The sequence below is a fragment of the Teleopsis dalmanni genome, chromosome 2, assembly GCF_002237135.1.
Source record: "Teleopsis dalmanni isolate 2A chromosome 2, ASM223713v2, whole genome shotgun sequence".
Taxonomy (NCBI): Eukaryota; Metazoa; Arthropoda; class Insecta; order Diptera; family Diopsidae; genus Teleopsis; species Teleopsis dalmanni.
The window spans coordinates 32,475,458-32,498,668 of record NC_051847.1 but is presented as its reverse complement, the minus strand read 5'-3'; the positions used below and the strand labels follow the sequence as shown (position 1 = coordinate 32,498,668).

Sequence of the window (23,211 nt, the reverse complement as noted above, 5' to 3'; positions counted from 1 at the left end):
TTCATAATTACAAAAATAATATCCACTGACAGCAACCCTGATTTCTGCACTCAATATATTTTTTGTTGTTGCTGCAGTGTTACGACGACGATGACAACGACGACTACGCCGAGTACGATGGGTACGATGAGTACAGTGTTCCCAAGCTGTGCGATTAATACTACTAAGTTTTTTAGTGGGGTAGGACTTGCTAATGACTGCGCCTGCTGTTTTACAATTACAAAATTATACAAAATTACATATTTACATGAGAAAGAGTTGAAATAAAATTGTGAGTACAAAAAATGCATACAAAAACTACGTAAAGAATAAAAATAAAATAAAAAAAGAAAATAAAAAAAATAAGTTAAAATATTTGCATACACAGCGTCACCCATACTACATTTTTTTTGTTTGTTCTGTTTCTGTTTCTGCTTCTTCTTTTTGTTTTGGTTTTTCTACTTCTTTTGCATCTGGTTGTAACTGCTACTGCTTGTTCTTTGCCTAGCAGTATTTGCTATGATTTCAATTGCAGCTAAAAGAAATGAAATTTTTTTGTTTGTTTTTTTTTTGTTGTTTTTGTTTGTTTTTTTTTTGTTGTTTTTGTTTGTTTTTTTGACTTTACATTATACTAAAAGCCGCACATTTAAGCGCGCTGGAAAAATGCCATTACTTGCGGCGTATGCAATTTTCACTAGGCAACAACATGGCGTCGTTCCTTGCAATATGGCGTTTTATGTACATTTCTTTTTGATTTTTGTTTTTTTTCTTTCTATTTCTTCTATTATTTTTATTTTCATTTCATTTTCTACTATTCGTAACTTTTATTTTTCTAGGTTTTAAAAAAATTTTCTCTTTAGTGTAAAATTATTTTTTGAAGTTTTTTTTATTATATTCCACTATTTTTAATTAAAGTAAACACAAGGGATGTTCAAAAAAAATTATACTTATTTGTAATATTATTATTTATTTTATTATTAAATTGTGTTCCCTTTCAAAACTTTATTTTTTAATTATTTATTTATTTATTTATTTATATATAAAAAAATTAATTATTTAATATTTTTATTTTGTTTTTGTTTTCTTACTGTTTTTCTTTATTACTTTAATTATATTCGCATTTTTCATTTTTGTTCAAATTACTCCTTTACTGCATTTTTATGCAGATATGTCTTTCGTTGCCAAGTTTTAAATCGATATTTTATTTCATAGCTAGTAGTAGAATTACTGGGTGTGAAGTTGCACGAACATATAACAAAACAAAATGGAGTTTTTCCCCTAAATAGAAATGGGGTTGCAAATTTAAGGAGCGGTACAGAATAATTATAAACAGTAAAATAGGAAAAAATTGTGGTAGGTTTTATTACTTTTTTTTATTGACTTTTGCTATTTGAGAGAAGTTTTTATAGCAAAACATTAAAAATGTGGTTTGAAGTTTTGATAACTTCCTTTAAAGTTTATGTGTTTTTAAAAATACTGTGTAAGGAGTTAGACAAAAAAAATTTGAATAGGGTATAGAAATTGTAACAAATCATAACATAGATATTAGGTACAATTCATAACATAACATTCATACAAATAAAATCAGAACATAAGTATAATGCAATGAATTATTTATAATATATAAATTTAAACAAATAAAGTTTAACCTAATATTCTTATTTAATTTTATTTATTTAAATTAAATAAAGAACATTTAATACATTATTTATAAAACATTTGTTTTAAAAGTGGCATGTAACTTCTTTATAAAATATTATATATTGTAACAACAACTAACAACTTTAACAACTTTTTCCAGAGTTAAATCAAGAATTAAAGAAAGAGATAACTTTTACTTAAATTTTGGTCACAGTGACGAGGCTTTCTGTTATGTCAGTCAAAACAGTGTTGCTCAGTAATAAATGTCGGAATTTGCACCTATTAGCAAAAAGTATGTGTATTAAATATCTCTTAAATCAAGGCATAAAAAAAAACTTAACAAAATAGTAATAAAGCTAAGAAATTGACAATTGTGTTATGACCCTCTGTATACAATGCATTTTGGTCACCATCAAAAAGAGCATAAGATCAACGCAATCAATCGTCATATGACTGTCTGTATAACACGACCCTAAGAGTAAGATTTTAAAGGGGTAAAATTGACTTATAATTCTCATTCATTTTATTTTAAATTCATGTCAGGAATGTATAGCTAATATTGTTTAAAGCAACTTGATTCCGTTGTGATATGACACAAAATAATATGCAAATAATTAATTGCAGTACAAGTTTATATAAAATGAATATCAATCTATACAAAACGGATAAGATAAGTCACATATATGTCCATGAAAATGCATTATACATAAGTAAAAATATAAGTTAACTCTTATACTGAAATAAATGTACGAATTGCAATTTTGCATTAAGTAATTCTGTATGCATTTTTATCATTCCTATTGTAAAACAAATACAAACAATAAAAAAATTGTGGAAAAAAAACTACTTTAATAGTAACAAAAAGCACATCTATTATAAGAGTAATGATTGCCAAGCTCAATGTAAGCCATTCAACTAAGAATTACAACAAAAAATAACAATGGAAAAAAAACGTGCATAAATGTAGTTAGAATTTTGTTTTGTTTTACTATTCACAACTTACTTGCCTACTTCCAAAACCTAAACCAACCCTGTTTTGCCAAGTTGTAAGCAAGCCAAATAGTGTTGCCATTGTAAATTTTAACAGTACCGTCATCGTTACTTCGTCGCTATCGTCGTTAGTTACATTATCGTTATTATTATTATTACTATTATTATTATGGTCTATTCACTGCCAGCATATATTTTAGAGGATAGAAAACAATTCGTTCATGACCAATACAAATTTACTTGGCTTGGCGCAAGAAATGGTGTCCATGCGCTTGTATAAATATATTGCACGAACAGGACAAGAAGGTATCCATTTGAGAATACTGAAAAAATATTAAAGTAGTTTTATTACAAAAAACCTGTACTTTCCCATTATAAATAATTTAAACTAAAATTATTTTGCGTACATTTTAATAATAGCGCATTGCTCCTCGGTAGTTTGAATTCTAAGTGCTGAAAATATTTTTATATTTTTTTATTATTTCAGTTGAAGCGATTTTAATACTACTTAGTACTTTTAAAAAATACTTTTAAAGCAAATTATTAAGTATTTAAGTTTAGGTAAGAGTATAGCAACTTAGAAAGCAATCTAACTTTAAAAAGTTCAAAGTATTTCAATATTCCAATTTTAAACCTATTTAATGGCAAATTGTTCCGTAGAAGCTGCTATTAACTGAGCTCTTTTAAATAGTCATTTATATATATGTGTGTCTTTAAATGTATATATCATCATTATTAGTAACGTTACACATTTTTTATTTTCCGTAGAGAAAAAAAAGCCATACTAATAATTCAAAATTATGATAATGTATATAAGTATTTCCTTGAATTTTACTTTTTTCTCCATATTTATTGCGGCATTTTTATTACATCAATTCATCTTGCACTGCTTTTCTTCTTCTTTTTAATGAACATTTATATATATATTCATGTACATATGATGTGCCAAGAGCACGTGGACTGATTCACATGAATACACTTGCATATATTTCTAGACATGAATTTGTGCATCTTCACATCCTTGAAGTTTATTTTAAACATGGCGTCAAAAGATGGCGACCAAGATTCTTAACTGTGATATACATATATACACTCATTGCACTTGTTTAAAATGTATGAGAATTCTAAGTATATACAGCAGCAAGTAGTCATTCATAAAAACGGCAGTCTATGGTAAAGGAAGGATGTAAGAAAAATATGTAAAAAAAAAATGGCGCAATATTAATAAAGGAATTAGTTCAAATCATTTCAAAGTTTTAAAGAATTTTTTACAAAATGTGAAATATGGTAATGTTTCACATAACAAAAAAAAATATGCTAAATTAAACATCACAAAATAATATTTAAATACAAAGTAATTATGTAAAGAATTGTACTCAAATTACTTTCATATATTAATAATAAAAAGAGAATAAAAAATATTAAATCAAGGTAACGAAAAAAAAAAATTATAATAATAATACAAAAATAACTTTAGGCAAGATGAAGGAAATTGTGTGTCCTTGTTTTTTGATATTGCAAGGATGTACAAATTTTATTCAGTTACTTATTTTCAAAGTCACAAGTAATGTATATATGTAATTTAGATATATTAAATTATTAAAAAATATGAAATCTTTAAACTGTCATGTACTGCTATTAACAAAATTTTATTTTTACTATTATTGAAATTTGCAAAAATGACTTATAAGTTAGGTTACTACTTGTGTAAGCCAATTAGTCTATTGTGCTACCATATAATAAACTCAGTGATTTAAAAACGACTTTTAATAAAGCATAAAATGCTGTTTAGAGGAAGGTCTGAAGTTGACCAAGATCCTAATGCATATCCGCTGGGCGACAACAAAGCAGCTGGGAGGCACTTTTAGTAGTCCCCTCCGCAACTGAGACAAGCATAATTAAAAAGAATACTCACTCATCTAACAAAGTTCCCTAATCGGCTCTGATCAATTATCAAACCTACCGCATACCAAAGAGAGTACTGAAATTTTTTTTTGTACTTGCATACAAATGCTTATATATCGTTGAGTCTTCCCATCTTATATCAGTTCAGAAAGAATTCAACAAAAGTATGTATGATGTGAACGATATACCCCTTCTTTTGGAGGCTCCAGCTGATTACTTGCAGTTGCTGAAAATTATATCCTTATGACTGGGAATCTAGAGTAAAAATGAGTTAAAGCTTGTCGACATCTCGATTAGCGATGTGTAGCAATCGAAAACCGCCCTGAATATAAATTGGAGTGAACTCAAGAACTTCAAAGCAACTTAATTATCTGATAGTAGGTATACATTCATATTAAATATATATCCATTATATACAATATATATATACCAGATAAGCTATAGCGTCCCTAATAGTCATCACATAAAGCTGAGAAACACTGTAATGATCAGGGAGCTTATAATAAATGGATTTAATTAGGCTTTCCGAAAAAAATTCACTGCCTACACCACTATCTATTTTAAAACCTTCAGTAAAAATGGTTAGACTTTCTTCCTATCAGCCATGTGTGTCTTGTTGTAAATTTGACATAATAACATATAACTTACAAAAAATTTTTACTACTGTTAGGTATTATAATATAAGACCAATCTGGCAACATATTATATTGTATTATCTAACATTATCTTGATATGTATGTAAAAGAAGAGAATATATATGAATGAATAGATCAATAAACTCACTCTCGATCTGAGAGTGAACTATTATTAAACTATTATAAGTTCTATTTATATTTTTTATATTATATTTTTTGTATAATTTTTTATTTATTTTTTTAAATTTTGTATTTAATTCAATATATATATATTTTTTTACATTTATTTATTTTATTTTAAAAAAAATTTAACTTTAAAATTATACTCCATAAGGCAAGCTTTCTAAGTTAGTGTTAGTTCATAGCACTTATTTTGTGCTCTACACTAACACTTTTCATAACATGACTTCTATTACTCAATGCAAAATTTATTTTAAGTGCACTTTATATGTGTAGGCGTATCTGTTGAAACTGACATACATATATACATACATACAAACGTGCCTGTGTATATGTAAAATATTTACTGCACTCGTAGAAAGTTCAAGGAAAAATTTTTACATATCGTTAACCAAAGGGCAAAATGGCGTCATTATGACTTTGAGTTTTCTTTTCAATTTCATTTTTAACAAATTTTCCGTTTCTGCTTTTCAATTATCAAAGCACACTGGCCGCCATTATTGATGTTTGCCATGATTTGTAATGTAGCACTAACGCTAACGCCAAGAGCAGGGACAGCAACACAACGACAGCAACAGCCAACAGTTAACACTGACAGTGGCAGTGACAGTCAGTGTGGCAAGTGTGCAAAATATTCTATGGTTTGCAGTTGCATGTGCCTATGTAAACAAATAACAGTTGAAATTACAGCAGCAGCAGTTGCACTGCAAACACATTTGTTTAATTTGCTTTTAACAGTTTTTTTTTTTTTTTGATTTTCATTTTTTTTTGTTTTTGTTATTTGCTTTAACATCGCCTGTGCTTGTTTACATAGTAAAATTGTTGCATAGAATAAAAAATGTTAACACAGATTGCTGTTGTCTGTTATTGTCTTTATGGCTTTGTAAACTTGCCTGTTAAATTATCTATTTTGATAGACATTATGTTCGTTTGTCTATTTTTATATATCTGTCAGTCGGTTTATTTTCTCACTCATGCGTTGCGCTTAAAATGTTTATTTAATTTTATTTTATTTTTTTTTCCTTTTAAAAAAAAATTAAACAAATTGCAGTTTTCTTGTTTGTTATTTTTTGTTTTGTAAGCTATTTGATTTGATTGCGTTTTTACAAAATTTACATTGTTTAATTTGATTTTAATGAATTTATACGTATACTTTTTTTGCGCGCTACTCATTCACTGCCATTGATTTTTAGATACTGAAAATTGCCTGTGTTTATCCTATTTTCTGGCAATGAACTCGAAATATCTCATGCAATCGCTGATTGCAAACTTTTATTGCTTTTTTCGCTATTTAATTTGTTGCAATATTAATGCGTTTATTTGTAAATCCCTCAGTCTGATAAATTTACATACACACAATGCAAACAAAGTTTGGTTCATTTGTGAATTTGTTTATTTTAAGTTTGTTTTTTATTAATTTTTTTTACGGCATATCGCCGACATATGTTCGACAGATTATTTAAAAAAAAGTTATTATGAAAAAATTCTTTGTATTAAAAGAATTTTATACAATATATCTTTATTTGCTTGAACAACATTATATGATTTGAATATAAATATATATGATTTAAATATGAAGACCAAGCTTTTTATATGCAATAGATATTGAGTGAGGATATCAAAAACAATCATGTAACGAATATTCAAAAACAAATCAAAACAAGAGTAGTCTAGACTCCCAAGCGAAATTTCGCCATTAATAAAAAAATCTGAACTTCATATAGGAAAAGAATACACCCAGTTTTTAAACTAACGCCGATATTTGCAATTATTTTCTACTCTTAGTAGAAATTCTTGGCTTAGAATTTCAAAAGAATTTTTAAAATCCAGTAATTCAATTGAAACAGTACTTAATAGTATACTTATAGGACAAAAGATCAACTATTGTCGCGGTGCTTCGCTCCGTTAGATACCGGTACCCTATTGATTTCTTTACTTATAGGTTTACTTAAGAGAAAGATCATACGCAAATATGAATAGAGTCAGCCTCTACCATTTTTGACAGTTTGAATAGTCGCAATTATTGGTTGGTTGAATGTGTTGGTATTGTGTTGTCAAGATTTGTGTGAAGCAGTGGACAACAACCAAATTCTTGAAGTAAAAAGTAGATATATCAGAAAGATTTCTTACCGCCAAACAAAAATTGTTTCTTATCTAATATATATTCACTTAAATACAACGTTCTATACATGTATATATATTACTTTGACTACACAGTGCCTTTTACGGTTGCCAGATCCAACATCTTGTGAATGATTAAAGATTCGATTATTTTTCATTAGTGCAACGAGGGCTATCGAACATCTCTACAGATTTTTGAGTCACAATACCCGGTTGAAAAATTCAACTAGAATTTAAACAAAAGTTAATTTGGATTTTAACCACATTCATCACGATATTCAGTTAAGGGGCCAACCTGTATTGATTAGGATAACTGACGTTATGGGCGGTGACCCACCTGATACCAGATTTAAACCTCCGGTTGGGTGCTGCAAATAAAACTCACTACTATTTGTACTTAAAATAGTATCGAATATTGCACACGAGATTATAATCCCTTTTACATTAAGCGTCTTCTCTTATATATGTTTTAAAGGAATATATAGACTGCGAAGATCATTCTTATTTTATTGTACAATCATTGAATGTACATGTTATAAGTTTCTAAAAAAAAATCAAAATTTTTATACAAAAAATTTATTATTACCACTATAGCATCTATACAGACATATACAGTCTGTATAAAAATGTAAGGCTTCGTTCGTACTGTACTCCACAAAATTCACATTACCAATGCTTCAGTAATTGTCCTAGGTTCTGAAACAAAACAAAAGCATAAAAACCTTATTCTCTACAAAAAAATAAAAAAATTAAAAAAACGACATTTTAACAAATTGTCCATTTCTGTTGACATTTCCAATGGCAAATAGGAGCCATAATCGTAGAAAAAAATTGCTCTCTCGTCCATAAGAAAATCACAAAGTCACCATAGATATTTCATAGCAATCGTCCGCCACATAAACCGATTTAAAAATGGCTTAGAAATTTTCCTAAAGCATAAAGCATAAAAGGATTATTTTGCAAATGCTTGTATTTAAAGGCTTAGAAGAAACAGACATAGAGAAAAACAAAATGCACTATTTAAATATATATAGTAAGAATCAAGAACTTACTTACATGCATACATACTTATGCACACTTATGCAACATGAAGCCATTTCAATTTAAAGGAAACAAAAATGCAACTGACGTCAAAGGAGGAAAACAGAAGAAAAAATTTACATTAAAACGAATTCATTTACTTAAAAACCATGAAGAATGTGAAAAAAAGGAAAAAATTCTTTTACCTTTGCAAACATTTTTTTATTTATTTTTACTTGTTTGTTTTTATCTACTCGTAGAACTTAAAAAAAATTGCTAGAGACAAGCTAAAAATGAAAAGAACTTACCTATCCACTGCAAAACATATAGGAAAAGGCTAAATAGCACAAAAAAAAATGAAAATAAAAAAAACAATAAAATTATAAGGGGAATATCTAAAAATTGTAGCTTTGCAATGATAAGAAAAAAAGTTCATTGCAAAATAGAAATGCAAGCTAACAGTAGTACAAACAACAAAAAGCAGCATACAAAAACAAAATCGAAAAGCAGTGGCAATGCCAAAGGCAAACTACGAATTTCAGAGGCCTATATTACAAATGAAACCCGGCAAAGGCAAAGGCAAACAACGAATCAACCAACCAACCAACCGACCAACAACCAGAGAAACGTAAACGTAAACGTCATCAACAAAATCAACATCAACAGCAGCACCATTTTTACAACAACAACAACTAGATGAACACCAACAACAACAATAACAACTATAGCTATAAACTTAAAACAACACATATCAACGATAAGCAATAGCAGCAAAAGTATTAATATAAATAACAGCACACGCAAGCGGAGCTGCAGTGTTAAGGGCGCAGTAATTATTTGTTTTAACTGTCACAGCCTTGTAGAAATGTATTACCACCAACACCAACACACTAACACCACCACCAACCACCAACAGTATCATCACTTTTAAAGCACACCTCTGCTCCAATGCACCATGTCAACTTCAACTAGTAATAGCGAAAGCAACAACAACAACAAAAACAGCAGCTCACAATATCTACCAACAAGTAACGTCAAAAAGTTGCTGCTTGCATTGTATAAACTTGGTTGCATGTAAATAAAAATTACAAAAAATAAAAACAAAAAAAAAATATTTTGAATTAAAATAAAATAAAAAAAAAAATAAACTTTCCAACTGACGTTGCTGTTGCTGCTGCTGATGCCTTTGTTGCGCTACTTGCAATGAAATAGCAACAACGACAACGACAACGACAACTACAACAATGTTGAGGTCGTTGAGGGTTGCTTTAGTTGCTGTTGTGCTGTGCTGTGCTGTGGTGTGCTATATGCATAGGCCATGGCATCCATATCATAGAGAGTCGACCAAATATCTGGCATAGGCATGCAAATATATTCACAAAAGTATATGTACATATATGTGTGTATGTATGTGACCATGTATATGTGCGCATTTAGCAATGCAATGAATATGCAGCAGCAAGTAGCGAAACTTATTATATGTGGGTATGTAGTGTAATATGTAGGCACGCGAAAGCACAATAACACAATGAACTCAACTTTTCATATTGGTGTGGTGTGGGGGGTGGAAGGAGTGTTGTTGTTGGCGCTTTCATTGCAATTGGGTGTTTTCATATCATTTGCAAGTCGAAAAATCAACGTTGCGCTTTAGCCTATGAAAGAAAACAGTAAAAAAAAAAAGATTTACACAAAGTTTTTATCCATACATAGTTGTATTTTTTTTTTATTACTGCCATTTTTCTTTTTAATGATGAAAATTAAAAAAAAATATTTTTTTTGTTTGATTTTGTTTTTATATTGTAAAATTTTCTTCACTTTTTTTTTAATTTTTATATATATTTGTTTATTTTCTTATTTACTATTTTTTTTTTATTTTCAATTTGTTGGTGTGAAACTTTGAAGAAAAAAAAATTATGTACGTAGTTTTAAGTAGAGTTGAGGCAGTTTTCCATATAATGAGTTTGGTAGCAGCATCCACAAAATGAAGTTAATGGAGAAATATATGTTGACAGTATGTGAAACATAACAAAAAACTGTTAAACCAAAAATACAAAAAAAAAGTGACAAAAAAAATTAAACAAAAAATGAAACAATGAAAAGAAATGAAAAAAAAGAAAAAAATAAAAAAAAAATTAAATCTGAAGTATTTGAGCTTCTCAGTATAAATCTTAACTACAAATTGAAATTAAGGTGTTGTATTGAAACGAAGGGCTGTGACTCATTTTTAAATTAAGTCACAACTTCGAGAGAGTATTGGATTTCAATTGCGGTTATTTATTTGCTTATATACTTAAATGACCATAACAGCCAATTTCTAGGTTATGATCTGACGCAACATAGCTCTTCAGGCATGTCTGCATGGAGAGCAGAGAGAACTAAACTCTGCGATTAGTGCTTCCTAAACTGGATCACTACATTAGAGACAAGAAAATTAGAAAGACAGAAAGGTATTTTCTTGTAATTTTTCTATATCCTCAGATGTAAAGTATTTTAAGGTTGCCTTGTGTTGTGTATTAAGATATTAAAAATATGACAATCAACAGATCTATTAAGTTGCCCTTTACAAGTATGTTATAGTGTAAACCCATAAAATTTCATTTATAGTCTCGTTGGCGTTAAGAGCTGAAGACACCTTTTGAAATGTCGATACAACATTTTTAGAAAATTTCCAAATTGCATATCCACAAAAAGTTTGCTGTTATATTACTTCTCATATCTCTCGTTTCTACTATTATCCACTCTTGTCAGTCGTCTGCTTTCAAATCTACAAATCGGCTATGCTAGGTTGTATCGTGTAAATCCTGATCGTGTGCATGTGATATTAAAATAAAAACAAACTCTTTTTACTCTTAACTTTTAATAAGTAAAAAAAAAAAATGCTAAAGAAAATCTCACCTTTTTGTGATTCTCTGCACGAAATCGTAAAAAATGAATTTATAAAAAAGTGACATAAACAGAAGCTATTTTAACACTTAAAGTAGAATAAAAACAACAACAAGGATTGTCACTTACAATAGAACTCTTTCACATAATCTCTTCTGCACGTTACACTAATACAGAAGTGAATAAAGTAAAAAAGTATTAACAACAAACAATAGAAATATGTTATAATGCATAAGAAATCAACACAAAAATCAGAGTAAACAGTCACGTCTCTGCTATACAAGTGCAGTTTTTCAACAACAAAAAAAAAAATATATTAAGCAAGTTGTCTTCTTCTTCAGCTTTTTTTTTTTATTATTATAGAAAAACTACAACAAAAAGAAGAAAAAAAATAATGTTACTAAATGCAGCGAAATGTTACTAAACATTGTTCCTTAAAACATAGAAGCCACTTTAAACGCCAAGTGCATGTACTTTACAAGCAATGCAGTCAGTCATTGTGCAGAGTACAGTTTTACGGCAGCACTTAAAGGTGGCAACACTACTATGCTTAGTCTGCACAAACACACACACACACACGAACTATAATAACCAATATGTGTGCATGCATAACTGCAATAACAAATTTGTTTTTAACTACTGCTACTCCCTATCAATCCGCCCCATTAAATTTTTCATCATTCTATGCTGCGTCGACTTGACTGACGCACATGTTAAAGTGCATTACAGTACATTGGCGCATTTACACAGATTCCTACTTGCTGTGGTGCTTGAAATTTGCAAAAAATAAAAAAAAAATATTAAGTAAAAAAAAAAATAAAAATTTGCTTGCTATGAATAGCATAAAAAGTTTAAAATTAAAAAAGCTGCATAAAATGCATTTTATGCATTTATTCCGCTACGTGCTTTACTCTAAAAATATTTTTGCATTGAACTTCAATGTAAACCCTACAACACACTTTGTGGTTTGCCAAGCCAAGCCTTCCAACACTACTTTTCCCATTTTTCTATAGAAGTGAATAGCTTTTGTTTTTATTGTAACTATTATATATTTTAATATCTTTTATTTCTATTTATAACTTGTGAAATAAATTATTTAGTAATGAATGATAAAAATAATATTTATAGTGCTCTGTTTGGCTTTCTATCATTCTTATGTTAATAACATTTTAATAAATAATTATTAATTATGTCGTAAAAATATCTGTCATTTAATAAGTAACATTCTCTTATTCTCTTGAAAAATTTATTGTCCTTACTTCAATAATCATATTTATATTGTAGAAATATCTATCATTTAAGAAATATCATTCACTTATTTTCTTTAGAAATTTATTAACTCCTTACTTACTTCAATGGCCATAACAGTTCGATACCGAAAGGCCTCTGTCTTTCCTGGTGCCTCTGCAGAGTATGGGCCTTTGTCAATCTCGTGCATCGAGTGCGATTAAGGCTCCCTCAACTTGATCACTCCACCGGTCTACGGAGAAGACACGATCTACCTCTATGCCGTTTTTTAATACCTACCTCTTCAAATATATTTTTCGCTCCAGCATCCTCATCCATTCTCATGACATGACTAAGCCCGCAAAACCACTTAATATTAATTCGATATATAATATCAATTTCGTGATTCAACTCATACAGCTTGTGTGTGGCTTATTCGATTGGAGTAGTCGTCACCAATTTCTAAAGAACCAAAGATGTTACAACGAACTTTTCTTTCGATAACTCCTAGTACTGCTTAATAAACAAAATTTCAATAAATTAACTAAAATTTTGGTTGTTCTCTTCAAACTCTTCTAATTTTTAAATAATTTTTTTTTTTCATCGTAAGAAGCATCACTATTGACAAAAATTTATTTTTTTATTTAATCCTTTTTAATTATCTATTTATTATTTTATTTTTTTCTATATTCCCCTTTTTGTTACCTTATTTTTTATAAGTTTATTAAATCCTTATTAACTAAAATGTACTTATTTCTTTATAAGTAAATATATTTACTCATCCTTACCAATAGCGAAAGCACTGTTATGCACACATACAGAAATAATGTAAAAGCCAAGAAATAGTTATGTTAATTACAGCTACACAACAGCGCTGTATTAGTGGATTTATGCCGGCATATTATTTTATACACGTGACGACTCGTTTGTTTTCAAAATGTCAACGTACATCAGTTTTTCTTGACATCACATAAACTCAATGTCACTTCAAATAGTCAAACATTAACATAACAAAGCTTTTTGTTTATTATTGTATGAAGCAGCGCTGCTCGCAGTGCAGCTGTTATCTCATTGCTAGTGTGCATTTACTGCATATTAAGCTCTGTTAGTTTGCTTACATAGCATGAATGTACTTTCAAAAGTATTATTGTAAATAAATTACTTTGTTGTTACTTGTTTGTATTTTTATTTTATAGTTTTTTTTTTTTTAATTTTATTTGTATGCAATTTATTGTTATTATAAAGTATACGGTGGCGTATGATTAATTATTTTAATAAATGTTAATTTAATTGTTTAACATAAGTAATGATGGGTTGGATTATCATCAATTTCTTTTTATTTTTTGTGATTTATTAATTTGTATTGTTTTATATATGAAATAAACAATTTGAAAATTATACGTCTCGTCTATTGTTTTATATATTAGGTGTAGTAAAAAAAAGAAATCAATTATTTTCCCCAATAAAGAGCTTTAGTTATGTGTATCCAGCGTTGTATAAGTTCATTCGTATTAAACTAAATAACGTTAGAAAGATGAAATTTCGTATTAAAAAAAACTTAACTTGGAAATGTGCTGTCAACAATTGGACCGTCTCAAGAATCTGAAGAATTGGGCAATAGGAGAAAAATTGTGTTCCAACAGGATAACACCAAGCCACACACATCGGCAATTAATCGCCAAAACTATCGGAAACTTAGTTGGGAAGTCATTATACATCCACCTTATAGTCCAGACGTGGCACCAAGTGATTATTATCTGTTCTTCGACATGGTGCACGATTTTTTTGGTGAAAAATTCGCTTTAAGAAAGGCTTGTGAAAATGGACTGTCTCAATTTTTTTGCCAATAGGGACGAGGACATAATTAGGCATAATGAAATTACCTTCAAACATCAACAAGTTGTCGAACAAAACGGCGCATATTGGACCTAAATGGAATCATTTTAACTATGTTAAATAAGACTTCAATATTAAGCAAAAATAATGGATTAGTTTTACACATATTACTACAGTTTTTAGTTGAAATGTATTTTCCTTAACTTAACTTAAAGAAATGATTAATGAAATATTTTTGATTGTTATATCAGGTGTCGTTGTTAATTATTGTATTTGTCAAGCGTTTATAAAAATGTTGCCGGTCATTGCAATATACCAAAGACTTTCAAAATATCCACAAAATATATCTACTGCCGGTAAACAATCTACAACCTACAAACTAGGAAGCCACGCTGCATCTTCAGATCAAATAGAACTACCCCATTCAATTCTATAAGTAAAGTAATTTTAATCCAAGATTGGATCCTTTGTATATCCAAAATCTTGTATTGTATATCCAAGATTGATGATACTTTATCTCCAATCCTATATTGAATCCAATATATATCCAGGATCCTTGCATTATATATTCAACATACTTTGTAGCTGGCTTATTTTCATATATATATGAATATATATATACACATAAATAATGACTAGAACTTTTACTCGAAAATTCCGATATACGTAATTTATTAAAGCTTACAGAAAAATATTTAATAAACTTCTTAATATTTTTCTTAATAATATAGTATAGAATGCATCCCAGAATAAATCTTTCAATTATCGAATTATGATATCAATATTATCAATATTATTGATGTTATTTCGTTATTTACATCGTTTCCAATCATAAACGTAATCAACTGCTCTCATAAGTTGTCGGTGTAGATTTAGTGATGTTACACATCACTTGCCCAGACGGATTACACCTTTTCTTGTAATTAAGAAATGAAGGTGGTGTTGTGGTTTGTCTACGACAAGGTTATGGTTTTCAATTAAAATCTCGAATTACCACAAATTACTCACAGCTACAAAAATAACTAAAAATAAAAGTGAATTAGAAATAATCAAACTTCAGACAATGTCAAATGGCACGTCATTTCTGACGCCATTTTGCCAAAAAAATTTCGCAATTAAAATTCAAAGTATGAACCTTCAGAAATTGATAAAAAGAAGCATATTATATATGTATGTATGTATGTTTGATAATATACATTAAGACCGAAAAGTTTTCGGAAATTCTCATTTAAAATTCGCGCGCTGTATATTTTTCGATATTTTAAGTTTATGTAGTTTGGCAGCACTGTCCTTAATTACTATGCCAAAAATGAGCGCGATCTGTCAGACAGTTCGTTTACGGCAGCTGTTGAAACCAGTTCACCTCAGTAGGGCGTTGCGAAAAAAACAATGGAAAAAAATATTGAACAAAGAGTTTGCATCAAATTTTGTGTTTCGAACGAAATTTCGTGTGCAGAATCGTTGCGAATGCTACAAAAGGCTTATGGGGAATCAGTTTTATCGAAAACTCAAGTTTATGAGTGGTACAAAGCCTTCCAGGACGGTCGTACGACCGTCGAAGACATTTCGCAACGCACTACTGAGGTGAACTGGTTTCAACAGCTGCCGTAAACGAACTGTCTGACAGATCGAGCTCATTTTTGGCATAGTAATTAAGGACAGTGCTGCCAAACTACATAAACTTAAAATATCGAAAAATATACAGCGCGCGAATTTTAAATGAGAATTTCCGAAAACTTTTCAGTCTTAATGTATATTTATATATAAATAAAACATTATATATACACAATTTGATTTTGCGTAGCTGGCAAAAAGTTATTATATTTTTTGAGCGAGAGACCAAAAAAAAAAAGAAAACAAGAAAACTAATTCGCAAACCTCAAAATCCAAAGCCAAAAGCAAATGTTGACCAAAAACTTTATAAATTTTTAGTAGACACACACTTGCATACATTTTATATGCAAATTTGCTAAAATATAAAATAACATTTTTACACGCAATAACGTTTTTTGAATTTAAATGTTTATCTCTTTGTTATTACAGTGCGAAACCAGCAACAGATACAATTGTATCTTGTATCTTGTATCTGTAAACGAGCCAGCGAGTGAGCATATGTGTTATGTCTTGTCAAAGAACGTAATCGTTCGTTGCGTGTGTATGCAAAACGCACTTCTTTATGCAAATTTTTTTTCTGATTTTTTTAGATTGTTATAAATATATGTATATATTTATAATACAATTTACGTATACACATACCCTTCTTACTGCCTCTTCTTCTTCATTAAAATATGATCCCAAAGTAATATGTGCTTTCGAGAAAAAAAAATGTATTTCATTAGAATTTTAATTGAAGTTTCTTCGCTTGTCTGTTTTAAATCACGTTTTCAAGACTTACAATTTTCAAGCTGCGATTTGAAATCTGCACAAATGTAAAGCAGATACGCTTTGTAATTCAAATAAATCCACAAATTATTCGAATTATTCGAATTTTTTTCCGTTTTCGTTAACATTTGTAAAATTTCAGAAAAATTATTGAGTTTCGCATTTATTTTGAATTTATTTTACAATCGTTAATTCTGTTTATTTTATCTAGAGTATTTTATGTTCTATTCCCTCTGAGAAGAATCTGAAATTATTGGGAAATTTATTGTGACAACTTTCGATCGAAAAAATTGATAAAAATTCAATCTATTAAATAATCCAGACATGTATAGGTGTCAAATGTACATGTCTGGATAATAAGATTAAACTCACCATTATCTAGAAATAATTTCAAAAATTTGATTTAAATCAAAAACATACACATGCTGATTTCAGAACTTCAAACCGTTCCGGTTCAAAACGACAAAAACATCGGTTTTTTTTTGGTTCAGTTCGGATTCGAGCCGTGAATTTTTTCCGTTCCGGCTTTCGATCCGGTTCAAAACAAAAAAAAAATATCGGCTTTTTTCGTTTCGGTTCCGGTTGGAAGACCTGGTTTATTTTAAGTAAATATCACTAGTCCAAATATAATATTCTTAAATCAATGACGTTCACTGAACGTGATAATTCCTTTACCCCCTGCTGAACCATATAGTATATATTTAAAAAATCTTCCCAATTTCTATATTAATTCGTACTTTTAATTGCACTTACAAATAGTGAAGCTAAACCGTAGAATATACTAAAAACTTTCTTCTTTCCCATAGACAGTACATAAAGATTTCATATTACTCATCTCTTAATCTGTCTATATATCTATCAATTGAAGAACATCCTATTTAATTTCTAATAGATATAATTATAACCCTTTTACTTTGTATTAAAATGAGTCTAAGTCTTCCTCAATGGTAGATGGTTGATATAATTATTGCATTCTTTTATTCCTTAAACTAACTTGTTTCAGGTTACATCGGATATTTCTCTGTACTTTAATAGTGCCCTTGCATAATCTTACAAAAACCAGTACAGTGACAGAAGAGTTGCTTTATTCTGTTTCTAAAGAGATTTTTTGTAAGTAACCATCTAACGTTTATTCCCCTGCTTGCTAGTCAGACTGATACTTTTAAAATGACTGCGTACCTTCCTATCAAACAACTTATAAGGATTCTAATAATCTTTATAATCTTTGATCATAGTTTGCTCATGTATTTTTTATAAAAATTTGATTAAAAACGAAGGTAACTAAAGCAAAAGACATCCCTATTGATTCTCTACTCTGGAAGATTTAAGTGTTTTCTAGTATCTCATAGAAACGCCGGTATAACCTAACCTAAGTTTTTGTAACTTTCAACGCATCGGATTTGTAATGGCTCTCTTTATTTCTATAACTTCAAGCCCATATTAGGTTGTAACTGAAGTGTTGGGTAGCATCATCGTGAGATCTCTTGCATTCAGTAAAGTTTTAAATTAGGAGATCCTATTCGATATCCAACTAAAAAATATTAAATAGAAAAAAAAATATTAATTACAGTAGTGAGATAAAGTAACGATATATGAATATAGAATAACTTCAACATTGTTCAACTAAAGTAAATTAAAAAAAAAACTATTTTATGTTTCAACGAAATATAATTTTAAAAAATCAACTAGTAAGTAAAACTCTTCACTTCACTCACGCATAGACATACGTTAAAATAAATAACACCGCAAATATCAAAAGAAATAAAGCAGCCAAAGTGCCAGCTTAATGCACTATAAAAATAAAAAAATAGCCACACTGCCAGCTAAAGCATTAATAAAAATTTTAAGAATACAGATTTGTAAGCACTACTTACCCAAGTAATTAAATCAAGTAATTAATTAAAATTAATGAAATATTAAAAAAAATTAACTTTACTATGTGGTAGATTTTTTATATTTGAAGAAAATACAAATCAATTTAAAAAATTAATACCATGGTGAACCGCATCACTTCACTAGTGCATACAGTAAAAGTCGAATTTTATTTATGCACTAAAAAAGCAACAAATCTTTGATTTTAATTCCTTTATAGACATGTATGAGAAGGGATTAAAAGAGAGATATCAAAACCTGGATTTCTCAGAAGATATTCTCAGAACTCAATTTTCAGAAACACAAAGACAAAATTGGATGTATGCAGAAAATTAATAAAATTAAAAAAAGAATATTTTCAAAAAAAAAAAAATTTGGAGTCAATTTAAATTTTAAACATTATTTTATGGATTTCTTCAAGAATTTGAAAAGAACACATTTTTAAGTATATTAATAATCTGTATAACATAATATTAAATTTCATATTTATTATCTCTTTTAGGTCGTGATGATCTCTCACCCTCGAGTAGTCTTAATGGCTACTCAACTAACGAAGGCTGCGATGCCAAAAAGATTAAGAAAGGACCTGCGCCACGTCTGCAGGAGGAACTTTGTCTTGTTTGTGGAGATCGCGCGTCCGGTTATCATTACAATGCGCTCACTTGTGAGGGTTGTAAGGGTTTCTTCCGACGGAGCGTTACGAAGAATGCAGTTTATTGCTGCAAATTCGGACATGCCTGTGAAATGGATATGTATATGAGACGTAAGTGTCAAGAATGTAGACTGAAGAAATGTTTAGCCGTGGGTATGCGGCCGGAATGTGTAGTACCCGAAAATCAATGTGCAATGAAACGACGTGAAAAGAAGGCACAAAAAGAAAAGGATAAACAGCAAACATCGCCGTCGGTTAATACCAGCGATGTTATAAAAAAAGAAGTGCTCGAACTGATGAAATGTGAACCGCCAACACATCAAACATGTCCGGTAAGTTTAACAAAACATTTTAGAAATTTATGCGGTTTAAAGCGTTCTTCCTATTTACATTCTCTATATTTATTTTTTAGTTATTACCTGAAGACATTGTAGCAAAATGTCAAGCGCGCAATATACCTTCACTTACATACAATCAATTGGCGGTTATATATAAATTGATTTGGTATCAGGATGGCTATGAACAGCCATCAGAGGAGGATCTCAAACGTATTATGGTAAGTGAATATTATAACTAAATTTAAAAGTTATGGCACTTTCTAAAAATCAATGGTAGTCCCTTGATAGAGTAAGAGTATATAAAACTTATCTTATCGAACTTCCTTCGTTCATTCAAAATAATATACCGACCTGACTATATCTTTCGATTGTTAATGTTTATTCGTTTATCCAATATAAGATAACCACCTAACTATATCTTTCGATTGTGAATGTTTCGTGCATATAAGATGAAATAATTATTTTTGGATGGAGTTTAGACTCCACAGAATTTATAAAGGTATGACAATACCAGCTAAGTGATGAAGCTTTTGTCATGATGAATACCCATCATGGAGAATGTGCTATCGGTACTCATTTCTCAAAATCGGAAGACATTGGTACTAGAAAGTCATAACTAATCTAAATGATACTTTTGGTTGTAATGACCTACAAAGTCACTAAGTTAACCTAGCTTAGCGAAAGCACTTTATGTGATATTTCCTTTTCTAAGATAAGGTATTATTTTGCTGACGTTCGTTTACACAATAAAATCAGGGACTTATAATTTTACTCCCATTTCGTGATTATTTCATCCGTGTGACTTTTTATGAGTCCATATCTCTGATTCAATTAAGGACATGTTTGTCTCTTTTGGGTTCCTTTTATTAGTCTGTTGGTATCCGTCCTAATATTACAGTATTACAGTATTAAAAAGACTTAAGCAGTTTTGTATCATTTTCGAGGTAATCGATAAAGACGGAATGGTTATTAATTAAAATTTGACAAGTAGAGAGAAGCCAGATCTATAAATACTTACATAAGACAAACTAATGTGGGTACTTAATGTGATCAGAACTATTGTACCACTTGAACTGATAATACATTAAGGCTTTTGTTTTTTTTTTAATTGCGTAATTAATTTTATTAATTAAACCATTATTTTAATAAAAATAATTTTAGATTTCACCTGATGAAAATGAGAGTCAGAATGATGTCAGTTTCCGACACATAACCGAAATCACCATTTTAACAGTACAACTGATCGTGGAATTCGCGAAAGGTTTGCCTGCATTTACAAAAATTCCTCAAGAGGATCAAATAACGTTATTAAAAGTAAGTATTCTCGTATTCTTCTATAATAATATCATTATTGCATTCTATGCTAATTATAAACATTTTTATAGGCCTGCTCCTCTGAAGTGATGATGTTGCGTATGGCCCGTCGCTATGATCACAATTCGGATTCGATTTTCTTTGCCAATAATCGTTCGTATACCCGTGATTCATACAAATTAGCCGGTGTGGCTGATAATATTGAGGATTTATTGCATTTCTGTCGGCAAATGTACGCAATGAAAGTCGATAATGTCGAGTATGCGCTACTCACTGCCATTGTGATCTTCTCCGATCGACCGGGTCTTGAAGAAGCTGAACTAGTCGAAGCGATACAAAGTTACTACATCGATACACTGCGCATTTATATATTAAACCGACATTGTGGTGATCCAATGAGTATAGTTTTCTTTGCGAAACTGCTCTCCATTCTAACCGAATTACGTACATTGGGCAACCAGAATGCCGAAATGTGTTTCTCATTGAAATTGAAAAACCGTAAACTGCCGAAATTCCTGGAAGAAATATGGGATGTACATGCGATACCACCACAAGTACAGTCACACATACAAATGACACAAGAGGAACGGGAAGCGCAAGCATCCACATCAGCGGCGGCTGCGGCTGCTGCCGGAGTACAAGCAACCTCAACCAGCTCCTCGGCGGCGATAACAATGTCAGCGACATCCACAACGCCTATCGGCATGCTACCAACCACTTCAACAGGTTTGAATGGTGGCCTCACGACAAATATGTATGGCGGGTCGCCGACTATAGGTATGATGGGTGTTACATTGAAACAAGAGCATATGTTAGGAGACGAGAATAGTACGGCGGCATAGCAGCAATCTTTGCTGCTTCAAGCTGAGCTGGACGATAGCGTAGTGGTCAGTGTGGGTATGGGTGGGCTAGTAGCAGACGGCGGGGGCGTGGTACTGCTTGAGGGCGGGCTAGAGTGAGTTTGTAACGCACTCGACTAGTTTAATGTTTTTAATTTCCTTTATTTATATAAAAACTGTTAGACTTGAAGTATATGTAAAATGTGCGTATGTGATTATTGTGGGGCTTCGAAAAGTATGGGCGGGCTTAGCGTTACGGCAGCTAAAATTGTGCAAAAGCGAACGAGCAAGAAAAGAATATTAAAATGAAATTGTAAAATGAAAAAATTATTATTAAAAACTAAAATTAATAAAATGCAGTTATTTAGTCTTAAGTTTACATGAAGATGAAAATTTAATATAAATTGAAATTAAGCATGTAATAATTATAAATATTTAAAATTAGATTTTAACAATGAAACATTAAATTTAAAGAAAAAGTTATTAAATAATTTTTTTTATATATATAAATTGTAATATATGATTTTTCAATAAAATGAATAATAATTCTGAATAAAACCTTTTATTAAATATTTTAAATATAAGATAATGTTTAAAAATGAAATTGAATTAAAATAATATTATATATTTTATTATAACAAAACAGCATGAATGTAAAAAATCAACTACAACTACATTTAAATATAAAATGTATACATTTTTTTTAATACCATTTATTAATATTAATTTAAATGAAAAAAATAATTATTAAATGTTAATTAATAAAAAATAATTTTAAAACTAAACTTTATAGTTGTGCAGGGCTTATGTTGGTAGTTTTGTTTTATTATTTTGTAATAATTATTAAAATTATTAACAAAAACACATACATGAATTATTTAATGTTGCAAAATATTATGTTTTTGTTTTAAAATTTTATGAAAAAAAAAAATTTAATAAAAATTATTTAATTGTAATAATTATATTTAAGAACTAAATAAAATTAGTTTAAAAATAAACTTGTAGAACTGCAAAAGCGAAGAGAATAAAGATTGTTTTTATATATATATATAAACATTAAAACTTAATTTATAGTTTATATATTATAATATAATATTAAATTATTAATATAGCGATGCATTAAGTTAGACTCTGAAACTTAGTTTAGTAGTTATATAATATTATACAATAAGAAAAAAAGTTATAAAATTTTGCAATGTATTTTTGTTAAATTAAAAATAAGATAAAAAACATATTTTTATTAAAATTATGCTACAGTATAAAATCGGAATTCTTATAAACATTTGTTGATTTGAATATGTAAAAAATTTTAGTACCTTATTTTAAAAAAAATTTCACTTTTTCTATGTATTATGAAATTTTAACATTTTTTAATTGAATAATGTGCACTTTATCGT

General features: G+C 29.4%; 1 protein-coding gene across 2 annotated transcripts in view; it reads left to right on the top strand.

The window, feature by feature from the left end:
* The window catches only part of LOC119686398 (ecdysone receptor), a 222,358-nt gene extending 200,135 nt beyond the window's left edge, over nt 1-22,223 (top strand). For both annotated transcript variants that reach the window (XM_038100973.1, XM_038100974.1), the window contains 4 exons: nt 19,174-19,655; nt 19,736-19,879; nt 20,823-20,975; nt 21,047-22,223. In XM_038100973.1, the coding sequence (XP_037956901.1) occupies nt 19,174-19,655; nt 19,736-19,879; nt 20,823-20,975; nt 21,047-21,817 (1,550 nt within the window). In that variant the 3' untranslated portion in view covers nt 21,818-22,223. The remainder of the gene's footprint in view (nt 1-19,173; nt 19,656-19,735; nt 19,880-20,822; nt 20,976-21,046) is intronic.
* The last annotated feature ends 988 nt before the right edge of the window (nt 22,224-23,211 follow it).